Below are 13,970 nucleotides of genomic sequence, written 5' to 3' on the forward strand. Positions count from 1 at the left end.
ATTTTTTTTTATTTATGCATTATAATATTCTAACCCTTTTTATATACTCAATTACAAGAATAAAAGATGAAAAATATAAAAATAAGAAAGATTATTATCATATCAAATAAAATATATAATATATTAATTTTGAAGAATCTAATAGTTTTACTTGATTGGAAAAATAATATTCCTCTTGATGATATTCTTGATTGATAAGGTTTTTACTATATTTATTTACTTATTCTTCACCTTGAATTGAATCGATGTATGCTAAATATTTTTAAAATAATAACTTTTGTTTAAATAATATATAAATTAAATTGCTGTTGATGATACATAGTATACACACACCTTAGTCATCCGGAACTGCGTGCATGCCTACCACTTACAAGCTTTGATATTATTGGATCGTGTGGCCAAGAACTTAAAAGACGAAGTTTACCGCTCTTTGAATCACTCCCAAGTGGTGCAAACCGGCAAGAGAGAGAAGAGAAGCAGCGCATGAGTGATACAAGTAAGCAGTCCGGACCGCGTCCTGTCGGTGACCAAAATAAAGGACAGAGACAGTACCGCGTCTCGGAGACTTTCTCGGAAGTGGAGAAGAATGCTGCTGCTCTCGCTCACTGCAGGAACACCATGCCCTCATATTCTTGGATCCGACCGTACTGCAGCTTCCGAGACTGGGATTTCATCATGGTCATCATTCCCCTCGCGTGGTCGCGAAGACGAGGAGGCTTCACTTTCGTATATGCAAGAACCCTAGTCAGAAGGCAATGCATGCATCTATCAAGTCTCAGACACTCCTGCCTTTGAATCACTCTCTAGTTTCAGGCGTGGGAGTTGACGAGTGTAGGACTGCAACTTGTGAAAGATTCCCTTGTACTCCTGCCTTTGAATCACTCTCTAGTTTCAGGCGTGGGAGTTGAAGAGTGTAGGACTGCAACTTGTGAAAGATTCCCTTGTACTCCTGCCTTTGAATCACTCTCTAGTTTCAGGCGTGGGAGTTGAAGAGTGTAGGACTGCAACTTGTGAAAGATTCCCTTTACAAGGGTTTGCTGCTCTCTGGAAGGATACGTACATACATAAATACCGTAGAACACCATGTATCTGCTGAAAGAAATGTGACACCCAAGCACTTGTGGGCTCCATCAACCAACCATCTCACCTTTTCATCGAGATGTGGTAAACTGCACAGCCTTGTCAGTGGCAATCTTGAGTAGACAGGCTCAGTATCATCCTTCTGGTCCCCCAAGATCAAGCATGGGTGGCGGTCATCGGCTTCCCCTCTCACCTAGGACGTGAACTCCTCAGCAGCTAGCACTGGACCACCGCTGTCTTCAGTTGCACTGCTGTCTTCCCTTGTTCGTGTTAGAAAAAGAGGCCAAGGGGTTCTTCACCATCAATAGCGCATTCTAAGCTCGCCTCCCAGTAACTCTGTGGAAATTTCTAACAAAGCAAACAGATCTTTTCAGCCTTATCAGTGCTCGAGTCTGTCGAGCTTTTCTTTTATCTGCTAAACCGCTGAAAGTTTCAGATCACCTTGTAGTTTCCAGACACCTTGCCACATACATACTTCTCCTCCCAGACACATGATTTCAAGTTTGTGTGGACCATTTGAACCCTAAACCAACCATCCATAACTACAGATTTTCCCTTTCATAGCAGATGTATCATCATCATCCTGCTGCCCTGTAATATATATATGTGCAAGCTGCAGGCTTTTTCATGCCTCTGGGATTGTTAATGGGAATTGGATAATAATACATTCTGCCTCTGGATATATTGCCTCTCCATTAATCATCTGTGGGCTTCACATGCCCTTCCTCTCAACATAAACTGTCATGATGATCCGGTCTCGGTGGATCTCTTGGTTGGATTCATCTTTGTGCTTCTACCTAGGTCTCATCATCGAGGGACAAAAGAATTTGACATGATCTATAGCTTCGTCAAACCATGGCTGTGACTGTGCTAGGAAAGCTATGTATTATCACTACTGGTTTCTATCATTTGACTCGGTAATTATCTGAATCAGGTATTGCGTTGGCCACAAGTATTTTTCGGGGATCGACCCGATTCCGTTGCCCAATCCGCCGCTAGTACGAGGGACAACCCAATAAAATTAGGCCGTCAAGTGTCATCCGTCAGATGATCCATGCCCCCTTCATCCAACGCCTCTGGATGCAGCTACGTCGCCAATCCTGCAAGCCTTACTATATATAATATCTTTTTTGAGCCGGCCGGTTCGGGCTCAGGTTGCGCTCCACTCCAACACGGCTCGCTAAGTATAAGCCGGTTTAATGGTTTGGTTATTACGGCTGTTAAGTTACATCGTGTCCCGTTAAATTATCGGCAGGTGGTGTCTCCGGTCACGTGCTTCTTATCGTACATTCGATTCAATGCGGCCCCCAACCATCACGTCGCGATCTGAAGGCACTGTTTGGTTCTCTCGGCGTTGTCCGAGCTCGGGCACCCCCGACGAAAAGGTCAGACTTTTGCCTCCGTATCCTCCGTCTTTCTCATCCGATTTACCGTTCCCCGGACTCCTTTTAGCCGAAGTCGATATTTGCTGGGTCGATCCTAATTAATCCCCAAATTGTCAGCGGTTTACTACTCTTAATTTTGTTGGCTCTCTTCTCTTCTCTTTCCTTTTCCTGATTTAGGTTTTGATGCAAGCAAGCATCCGTAGTTGTGGAATCTTTCACGTTTGCTATTCCTTTGTACCTGTGGAAATATCTAGTCTTTGGTTGAATCGATCCGATTGCGGTGAGAGGAACGATCAGAAGAAAGCAACACATAAAGGAAACGAGATTAGGATGTTGGTCGCATGCAATTGAACCTGATTGTTTCGGTAACATATTAAATGTTTTCAAGGCTTTCCGAATATGTAAATGTCATTATTTTAAGGTATGGAGACGATTGTACGGTCAACATGCTTTATGGATGACAATTCTGAACTGCTTGAAAATAACATATACAAGACATTAGTATTGCTGAGATGAGGACATGAGATGGATGTGTTGGGTCAATTAGGGTGATCAACATAGTAAGATATATTCACATTGGCGATCAATTAGGGTGTGGAGGTGCAATAAGTGAAAACCACGTATTCTGGTATAAATATGTCTGAAGATGTTTGGAGATTCATCCAGTAGATAAGATGAGTCAATTAGGATTATTGGTAAAAAGAGAGGTAGCAGAAGACCACAGAAATCTTTAATAAACACAATAAAAGAAGACACTCTTGACAAATATGACTTTTCTTATTAGATTATCAAAGTGACAATTCTTTTTTTCCTGAAATTGAGTGAACTTAACATTCACATGAATGATGATAGGCATAGGGGTTAAATGCAAGAGTCATTCAGAGAGACTGGGAGAAGAGTATTTTCTGACTTAAAATCAGAGTCCAAAAATCATGGATTTTGCTTTGCCTATTCTGGTCAAGGCTTTGACATACATTGAATGTTATCTGTGTCAGTAATGTGCCATCATATTACACACTGATTTGAAGTTTCTTGACAGTATTGCAGAAAACTATTTCACATGTAGGTTTCTCATTCTTCAACAAGAATATCCTTCATTAGTTCTTTTCAGGCACAAACATGATAACTTCTTTACAATGTAAAGTTGGTATTTTTAATTCTTGGAAGGGTTGATAATGAATAATATTCATTTCATGTTGTTACCTTTCAAGTTGGAGAGAAAACCCAGTGGAGAATAAAATTATAATAGAAGCTTAAGATGGCAGCATCAAAGATTCAAGCTCTATGGAATCACCCAGCTGGCCCAAAAACCAGTTTGTTCTTTTTCTTGCCTTTTCTTTTTTCTATCTTAACATGTTTATTATGCCTTTCTTGGGATCAGTAAGTCATTAGAAGCTTATGGTTTGTATAGCATTTGTTGAAGTACCGATGGTCTGAGATGAGCAGTACCATACTGTATATTGTGACTATATCTACATCTTCTTAAGTAAATTTCATGTGAAGCTAGTTGAAAGATTCATATGAAGTTTCTTTACCATCGACCCAGTTGTTTTATGTGAATTAGGTATGTGTTCTTCTTGTGCTAAATCATTTAACATGTTCCTTGACTGCAGTTCATTTTTGGGCTCCAACATTCAAGTGGGGAATTAGTATTGCAAATGTTGCAGACTTCTCCAAGCCACCTGAAAAGATTTCTTATCCTCAGCAAGTTGGTGTGTATATCCTATTGTCAATTTGTGGCAATAAGTGTCTGTTTATATTTTCCTCCATATTCTTTGCTAAACGAGACTGTCATTGTTTGATGTTGGCAGCTGTTACTTGTACTGGGCTCATCTGGTCACGTTACAGCACAGTCATTACACCTGTAAGTTTTATTGTGACATGTCTTTTGTTATTTCTTCTTCGTTTTCTTATACATTGTTCTTTCTATGTTGGTTCGTGGTAATTGTTTATTATAGAGTTTTGTCATATGTCATATTTAATAATTAAGTTTCCAAGCTATATACATGATTACATATGTATATGCATGGTTGATTCTAGAGTTAACTAGACATGGAGTCATGGACATACATCTTGCATCTTGTGTTGGTTTGACCTTTCAATTCAGCATAATATCTGAACCTTTTGTAGAAATATCTAGTCACAGAATTGTCCGTGCTGATAATTATGGAACTTGTGTAGCAATCCTAATCTCAACAACATATGCAAACACAAGTTGTCTTTTGATTTTATTGTGATTTGGTATTCGATGAAGATGGCTTCTTCTTTGTTGCGACGTGCTTATCTCCATTGTCTTTCGCTATCGTGTTGGCTTGGGTTCAAATCCAACCCATTATGTTCTCCATCTTTTGCACGAGCGATGTGACTTGAGTAGCAAAATCCAATGATGCTACTGGAGTACAGTTTTTCTGCTATTGTGACACCATCTCTTTTTGTCGATGAACAGTATTTAATTTCCAACTCCTGAAGTTCTTCACCAAACTTTTATGTCCTTGCCCGGTGATAAGCATCCACAGGGGAGGATCATCTCTTTGATACCACTCGATCTATTTGGGAGAAGGTTTCAGTGATCGAATCCTTCCTCCAATTGGATTTACGCATTGTCAGATGATTGATAGGGACACTGGAAGAAGAGAAATGTGAAAGAGAAAAATGATTTAGGTTCCTTCTTGAAAATGGAATACCTAATCACACACAATTATAAAGAGCTTCTTGAGGCTTCTTTCTTGCTGTTTCCTCTCTCTTTTATTCTCTCCCCAGGGCTGCCGATCCCATTTACTTTCGTAGCGAGAAGACTCCTAAGTAGAGGACTCTCAATCGGAGTCCTAATCCCATGCAGGAGACTCCTAGAATGCAAGTCCAACTCAAATTGAGCTCAGTCTTGGCCCAACTTGGACTTGGGCTGAATTGATCATTTCTGATCATTGTAAGCCTACAGTGATGTGTCATGTTTGACCTGTGTTCACTTTTTGCAGAATTGGATGATCTGAGGCTAACAGAAGAGTGATGAGTATTAAAATAAATAACAATTTAAGAGAGGAGAAAAGGTGAAGAGTTGTATAGGTAGAGACAAATAAAGAGATTGAGACCAATGAGATCTGGCCAAAGAATTTATTTAGGCCCTTTTATGCAGATGAAAAATGCTGTTCTTTCATTAAAAAACATTAGTGCATTATATGTACAGAACACATGGTCTGATGTGCCAAAGCCCGTCTAGTCCAAAAAGTAACTTGTCCATATAGCTTGTGAGACATATGAAACCAATGAAATTTCTAAATTCTGCCTTGAACATTGCTAAATGGTTATGGTCATTGTCATGTATTCTATTAGTTTCTTTCTGAAAATTTTACAATGTGGGAAAGCCACTCTTGAAAATCCTTGGCATCCTTGCGAAGCACATTCATGATTTGCTTGCAAAGTCTTTCTTTTAGCCAAATGTAATAGATACAATCCCTTACTAAGTCCACTCCAATAATAATTTACATTGCTGCGTCTGTCAACCTATCAAACTTCAGCCAGTAGAAATGCTATTTACAATGGTAAATTGGGTGCCTGAAGAATAAAGTTGGCAAGTTTTGTTCCCTCGTATGGTGGAAACGCAGATGTTGTTCTCCATATTTATCACTGATTCTATTCCCTGATACTTTGTTTTTGATATATCACAGAAGGACTGGAACCTTTTCAGTGTTTAATTTAACAATTATATTGGCTTCATATTTGAAACCAGTGAAATTGTTGCTAAATGGTTATGGTCATTGTCGTGTATTCTTTTAGCGTTTTCTGAAAATTTTACATGGAAAGAAAAAATCATTCTTGAAAATCTTAGGCATCTTTGTTAAGCACATCCATGGTATGCTGGCAAAGTCTTTCTTGTTAGCTAAATGTAAAAGTAGATACGAAAAATTAGCTAATAGGAATGTTATTTACAATGGTAAACAAGGTGCTCGAAGCATACTATAGGTAAGTTTTTTCCCCTCGTATCATCGGAATTCAAATGTCACTCTCCAGCATTTGCCACTGATTCTATTCTCTGATTCTTTGTTTGTGATATTACAGAAGAACTGGAACCTTTTCAGCGTTAATGTAGTGATGGCTGGGACAGGCATATATCAACTGGCTCGCAAAACTCGGTATGCTAAAATCTGGTTTCAGCTGTACTTACTAAAATCTGGTTTCCAAAAATAGTATTCACCGCATGCCTCCTGTCTCTTGATATCCTTATCCCAGCTCTATGATATTTGTCTTTGAACTACACTTTCTCTGACATTCTACCATCTCATGTCATTGCAATTCTTATCATTTTTGCTCATGGTTGTGCTCATAGTTGTTCCAAGTGTGGAAATTTATTCTGCTTTATAAATTTTCAGGCATGATCACTTTTCTGAGGTACAACAAGTATCAGGAAAAGAATGAGATATTTATGGACTCCAGATCTTTGTTTGAGTTAACAACAACAACCTTATTTCTTCCGTTCAACATGTACCTTTTGAAAGTGACGAGGGGTTGAGTATTCATAATATTGATTATCTCAAATATGCCCTCCGAACCAAAAGAATTTTATTATATTTAAATAACTCAAATAATATTTGGATACATGTTATATGGTAATGTTCATTCTTGGAACTTCACTTTTACTGGACACAATGAGTTGATCTTGGAGACTTGGGTTTTTTTTTTTTTTTTTTTTGTTCTTCAAAGCAATGGAATCATTGAGGTCCTAGGAAATAGCTCCTGTGTTAGGCTTTTATGGGACAAATGATTTTTCGATACTCCACTTATGATAAAAACCTATATTTATTAACATGAACATGTGTGATGAACATCCATTTGTTTCTGATTTAATTTTAAATGATCAATGGAATCATGGTTTGATCAATTGCATGTTTGGTAATGCCATTTCTAAGACCTTTTTTGAGATGGATTGATCCTAACACTCCTATATATATATATATATATATATATATATATATAGGATTCCATAGGATAGATACGGATTCCGCAAGATCTTTGGAAGCTTCCTGCGATTTCCAAGGTTTTATATGTGTGTGTGTGTGTTTTTTCTCTAAAAACGTCTATCTAACCGTGTCTCTACCTTTGAGTTTTTATTCTTTGTTGGTATATCTGCAATGAGGGAATGTTTTTTTATGTGGCCAAGAGATCGATGGCTAGGATTATATATTTTTGAAATGCACATTATTAGCCCTGTATTTTCCTCAAAAACTTAATTTTTAATTTTCTTCATTTTCAAAATTGACATGTGGACGAATGACTCAAAGGGGGCAGTTTAGTTAAACAAAGTTGCCTTGGATTATGGTTGCTCAAGACCAGAAATATAGTGATTATAGAGGTAATTTTTTATAAATGGGCATTTTTAACTTTAAAAAATCATCATCAATATTGGGCTTTTATGGTATGGTGTCTCTCAATTTGATTTTTTACATGGATTTTTTTTATTATCAATTTGATGAAAATATATTCTGTCCTTCATCGATTGGCTCGGTCATCATCACTATCTCTACAAGGTGTTGTCGCTTTGTCGCATCTTTTCTTTCCTCTTCTTCTTCTTCTTCTTCTTCTCCTCCTCCCTCGTCGCTTGTCTTTTGTTTTTTCTCGTTTGATGGGTGCATCCTCCTTTCTCTCTCCTCGTATCTTGTTACTTGTCTTTCCTTATTACAATGGGAGTAAGATAGTAGAGCAGAGGCAAACGATGGAGGTACCGTCTGTATCTTTGTGGAGGCAATCATGTCATCCGTGTCTTTGTGGAGACAATCTTCTTGCCGAGGAGGAGGATAAGATTGTTGTCTACGGAAGATGCTGTACAGAATCTGAAACGATGATGATAGTCGAGGGTAAGAGGGGTATATATTTTTTAAATTCACAAAAACAAATATATAAACCGTGAATCGGAAACGAAGAACTCGACGATGGATGGATCATAGCTCCAAAGCACTCGAGAGAGGGTTTAGGATTCCTCCTCGACAGCCATTAATAATTAACTAGAGGGGAGGGGCGGTGGTGTCTCGGTGGATCAACACGCGTCCTCGACAGAAACCTCGAGACTGCCCAGCCAATCTGGGTTGCTTTATCACGGCACTAACAAAAGTCGACGCGAATCATGTGGACCGCAGCGAAAGGAAGGCGAAAGCATGGCAGCAGCAGCAGTCGCCTTTCCCACGTCACTTGTTCTCCCACGGCAGGGAGCGAGCTGTATCGAGATGGGGTGTAGTATTTAGACATGGTGGAACCCGGAGGGAACAGCACGTGCGCGGCTGATGAGTTGCGATCCCGTGATTGTGTCACGAAAAAAATCGTGTTCCAATGTAATAATACAAATGAATATTTATGTTTGTAGATCAAATTGTGAAAACCTGTTCCAGGGTTCATTTCTTGAGGTGGCGGTACCCGCTGTTCTCGTCCGATTGGAGCAAACCCTGTTTGTTCTACGGCCTCGGACGGGACAGGGGATCAGGCCGGAAGCGCACCGGCGAAAACGACAACGTTCTAACTAGGAGACCCGCGACGGTGACCAACGGGAAACCCCTGTTTCGTGTGTCTCGAACGACGGAGGCGAGCGAGCGAGCGAGGTAGGTCCACGCGACGGGAGGTTCGCCCGCCCGCAGAAAGAGCACTTGGGGATGCTGTGTGCCAAACAGCACATGCACTCACTACGTAGACGACGCTCTCACAGGAGTAACACGTGTACATCATCAAATCATGCACACAAGGGGACAAGCTAACTCATCGTCTCCCTGGACTCCTCTGACACGGAGTCTACGAGGCCATGACAAGGATGACCTGCTCCCAAAGCGAAAACCATGTGCTCTCCCCCACGGGAAACCATGGAACTGCGTCTACCTACGCCCCCTCGCAATATCTACCACGGGATTCTGATTCCCTTGAAGGAGGGCCTTAAATTAAAGGCCCCGTCGATTCCTCCAGGCATCGAAAGCCTCGACTTTAGTGGGAAGCGCAAGCCACGGCATGGGGAGGACGGCCAGAACTTTACACCTCGGAGCCCTCTATGCTATTCTTTCTTCGTATTTTAACTCTCCCAAGATGTGCTTGGTGCGTGCCGGTGAAAGAGCAGCATAGGATTTAAGAATGATAAAAGGAAGAGAGACGGGGGGGTTGTACTGAATGCATGTTTGCTGCAGACGGGACACGCGCGTGCCGACAGGCTATTGCACGTGAATGTGTCAGCTGAGGAAGTCCTCTCTCTGTCTTCTCGCTCCCCCCCCCTTCATGGTGGCATCTGTGAAAAATGTTATGACTCCTCGTCACTGCCAGTTCAAGCTCCATTTATTTGTGTTGGACAGAAAGGCAGAAATGGGCCAGAGAATGACCTATAGAGAGAGAGAGAGAGAGAGAGAGAGTGCTATTTTTACTATGTTTCTTTTAATCTTTTCCTTGTTTAAGCTGCCAAGAAATAAGGCGAGTGACGTTGGATCGACGAGTGTTTTCCACAAGTTATAACCAAAACATGTTGACTCATGGATGAGCATATAAGTTTGCTTCATTAAGCAAGCATTCCGAGTTTAGAAAAATATATGTTTTTTTCTTAACTGACAGACTCTTCATTTATTTAGACTTCCATCAGTTAGTTGGGTGGAACATTGTATTCGGGAGATGTTTCGACTTGAAAGATTCTTCATTCGTTTAAGACTCTCATCAGTTGGGTCTACGACTGGACATTGTGTTTGGGAGATGCTTCGACATGGAAGACTCTCTATTCATTTAGGCTCCCATCGATTGGGTCTTCGACTGAGCAATACGTTCGGGAGATGTTTCGACATGGAAAACTTTTTATTCATTTAGACTCATCGATTGGGGGATATTGTGTTTGGGAAATGCTTCGACACGGAAGACTCTCCGTTCATTTAAATTCCTATCGATTGGGTCTATGATCGAACATTATGTTTGGGAGATGCTTCAACGTGGAAATGAAGATTACGCATTGTATTGTATTGTCTTCGAGAGATGGAAATGAAGATTACGCATTGTATTGTATTGTCTTCGAGAGATGTTTCGACGTGCAAGACTCTGGATGGAGAGTGTACGGCACCACTCATCAATTATTGCCCCCAAAGTTGTAGCTTAGGACGGTGAGCCAAACCGGAAGAGACCAAATCTGAAACCTGAAATCCGACGATGATGCACCAACTTCATCGTTCGTTAATAATTGTAGCGATGCGATGCGATGCGATGCATCATTTCTTGTCACAGAAATTGATGAAGCACGGGCGGTGATCAGATGGTCATTCTGCGGATCAAGGGATGCCTTTCTGGGAGAGAACATGAAAGAAACCCAAACCAGGGTGCAGAAAAGGAGAAGCCCCAGCGCCCTGGCCAATGGGTTCGCAGGTTTGAAGGCCACCTCTTCTTGCCATCTCTCCCTCACCCCTCTTATTGATTTGCATTTGTATTAATTGACGTGCCCCCACTCGCTCTCTCTCTCTCTCTCTCTCTCTCTCTCTCTCCCTCTATAATAACCCCACTTAGCTCCATCACCCTCACCCCCTCCCCACACTCCCTACACCATCAAGAGACGAGTCAAGGAACACACACCGGTATAACGAGAAGAAGAGTGGAAGACCTCTCACAAAGCCTGCTGCACTCATGAAGTCCTTCAACTCCTCTTCTGATCTCGAGGCTGGATGCGCTCCTCCTCATAATTTCATGGAAGCAGCCGGGGTGGGATCTCCGCCGCCCAAGGCCAGGTTCTTCTGCGGCGGCCTCAACGACGACGACGAGCCGCACCACTTCTTGGACTCTTGCAACCTCTGCCGCAAGCCTCTCCCCCGCAACCACGACATCTTCATGTACAGGTTCGCCCTTCTGCTGCTGCTGCTTCTTCTTCTTCTTCTTCTCCTCAAGTTTTGCAAGTTCGTTCGGCTGATGGATGAGTTGATGTGCAGAGGGGATATGGCGTTCTGCAGCGAGGAGTGCCGGCAGGAGCAGATCGAGATGGACGAGGGCAAGGACAAAAACCAGAAGCTCTCCCTCAAGGCTTCCTCCAGGAAGGACTCGAACAAGGGCGGCTCCGCCACCAGCCCTCCCAAGTCCCACAAGGTCCACGTTAGGACCGGCACCGTCGTGGCCGCAGGTTGACGGCCAACTGTACCACATATACAACACGGGACGAAGAATCAAACAAAGCACGGGCAAAAAGAAATCAGTATGTCGCAGAAGATCTTGTGTTCGCAGTGGAGAAGTTCACGAGCAGATGGTTTCATCACTCCGAACAAGTCGCATCAGGAGATGCTGTGATCGGAGTGGATCCGCCGTTTTAATGTCGAACCTCTCTCTCTCTCTCTCTCTCTCTCTCTCTCTCTCTCTCTCTCTCTCTCTCTCTCTCTCTCTCTCAATCTCAAGAGGCTCTTGCTGGTTTTTGACATAAATGATATTGATCTGAGCCTTCGAAGAAAACACTAAATTGTGAAGGATGATTAATCTGCTATTTCTCTTTGTCCTCCTTGCTTCCGGGAAAGAGCAGCGGCAATAATGTAACATGGAAGAACCACAAGAAATCGCCAGTTGACATTAAATATGGTTAACTATCGAGAACACAAGACGTGTGGCCTTAAAAGACGATTGTGGTTTTGTTTATGCGAGTGAGTGGACTATGATGAACTCATCAAAGTTGACACTGAGAGTTGTTTAATCTCAAATCACTATACAATGGGGTGCTCTTTTCATCAAACCACTGCCAGAAACGCCAAGTCATAGTTTGAGCATATCGGAAAGCAAAATATTATGTGCATTAAATGATGCTAACAACTCGAATGAATTATAATAGTATACGGTCTTCCATAAACTCAAGAGGAAGTCCAGTAACTGATGAGCAGAGAGATCTCGAACAGTGAATGAGAATGTAAAAGTCGATGCTTTTGCTCTCATGGCCTTAGGATTTGCCATGGTCTCATCATCATCGTTGGTTGCTAAGAAATATATTTGAATCTGCAGTTCAGAAGATGGGATATTAACAAGAGCTTGATTTAGTATTCCAATCTTCTGGATTAGCCTTACCATGGGATGGATATATGGAAGCGAGCGACGAGAGAAAGTTTGATTTTTACTTAATAGCATGATGCTTTCACGCTTCTCAAGCTGTTTCGTGACCCAAAATGGAATGGAATGGAATGGATTGAATCACAAGTATCCATTCACTTCTTCTGTAGAAGAAGAATTGGAAAAGGAGCGGATGGTTTATGTAGGAATGGAAGAGAAAGAGAAGCAGCTAGTTAAATCAGAGATATGTCATACTTGGTTTAGACTAGCCATCCAAAGTGACTCATTAAGCTGCGTTAGAATGAGTCACTATTACCTATTCTCCATAGGAAATAGTTTTTACTATGCTTATCAAAAAATCAAATAATAAAAAGTGTGATTCGAAGACCCTACCTTCGACACGAGAAAAAAAAAGCCTTTTCTTTTTTTGCTCAAAAAATAAAAACTTTATTTTTGACATTTTCGGTTCAATGATCTACATCGTTACTTCTTAGGATATGATCGGATCTAGAAGGGTGCCACCTCACTTTCTCGCGATAGGAGAAGTGAGGCCTATGCTATTTATAATATTAGATTCAGGCTCCATTCCGTATCTATTCACAAAGCAGGTAAACCTTCACCCTTACATAGCTACACTCGAAGGTTTTTTTTTATCTTTGCATTCACTCGAAGGGATACAATGACTGAGTTTAACTGATGAAGACTTGCTGTTAGAAGGAAGGAGTCATCAATTTTTTAGCAATTTATATTTTTTATCGATTATTTTGAGTTCATCGTATAAATCATGAAATGCATCGAATAATTCATCATAAGGTAAATAGATTTCAGATGAGTCACATACCTCGTCGTTGAAAGTCATCAATTCCTAGTTCGTCGTTTCGACTTCATTCGTTTGCTCTTCATCTTCTGTTGCATTTAATTCATCCCATGTTATCTTGAATGCTTTCTTGTTCTTTCGAAACTTCTTCTTCGATTATGAATACTCATTTTTAAAGTACCCTAGGTTTTTTTTATTTATAACAAATTATTATATTATTTTTAAGTTTATTTTTATTCTAAGATTCTTGTTTTATCGAATTAATCTTGTTTTTTTTCATAAACTTTTTAAATATTATTGTAAAGAGTTCTATGTCATCGTTATCACTTGAGCTTTCGTTCAATAGGGGAGGAGGGTAAATTAGCACTTTCGAAATAAAATTTTGATTTGAAAGTTCGATAAAAAGATACGTATAAAAAATGCGTTAACTTAGAATATTATCAACATGATGTTTTCGTCCAATATATGACATAACGCTTTCCGACCTATCATTTAATCATTCTACTTCAATGATTCGAGTCCATGATTAAAATTTTCTTATGTCATGTATTTCAAATACTTATTAGTTCATAATCTCATCAATTAATTTTATCATTAAAATATGAGATTAAAGACGTCAAACTCGAAACTCAAGTCCATCTAACCCTCGGCTATCAAACGACAAAATGACCGGGGCATCA

General features: G+C 40.5%; 2 protein-coding genes across 2 annotated transcripts; both read left to right on the top strand.

Annotated features, from left to right (window-relative positions):
- Positions 1-2,446: 2,446 nt before the first annotated feature.
- LOC135596702 (mitochondrial pyruvate carrier 4-like) lies at positions 2,447-7,083 on the top strand. The gene is made up of 6 exons (XM_065088774.1): positions 2,447-2,465; positions 3,677-3,778; positions 4,079-4,177; positions 4,277-4,329; positions 6,522-6,595; positions 6,833-7,083. Exons 2-6 carry the CDS (start codon positions 3,724-3,726, stop codon positions 6,876-6,878), a joined length of 327 nt encoding a protein of 108 aa, XP_064944846.1. The 5' UTR covers positions 2,447-2,465; positions 3,677-3,723; the 3' UTR covers positions 6,879-7,083.
- A 3,882-nt stretch (positions 7,084-10,965) lies between these two features.
- Positions 10,966-11,772, top strand: LOC135596513 (FCS-Like Zinc finger 3-like). Its single transcript, XM_065088560.1, has 2 exons — positions 10,966-11,290; positions 11,381-11,772. The coding sequence occupies exons 1-2, from the start codon at positions 11,082-11,084 to the stop codon at positions 11,571-11,573; spliced, it is 402 nt and encodes a 133-aa protein (XP_064944632.1). The 5' UTR covers positions 10,966-11,081; the 3' UTR covers positions 11,574-11,772.
- Positions 11,773-13,970: the final 2,198 nt, after the last annotated feature.

This window comes from Musa acuminata, chromosome BXJ1-11 (genome assembly GCF_036884655.1).
Source record: "Musa acuminata AAA Group cultivar baxijiao chromosome BXJ1-11, Cavendish_Baxijiao_AAA, whole genome shotgun sequence".
Taxonomy (NCBI): domain Eukaryota; kingdom Viridiplantae; phylum Streptophyta; class Magnoliopsida; order Zingiberales; family Musaceae; genus Musa; species Musa acuminata.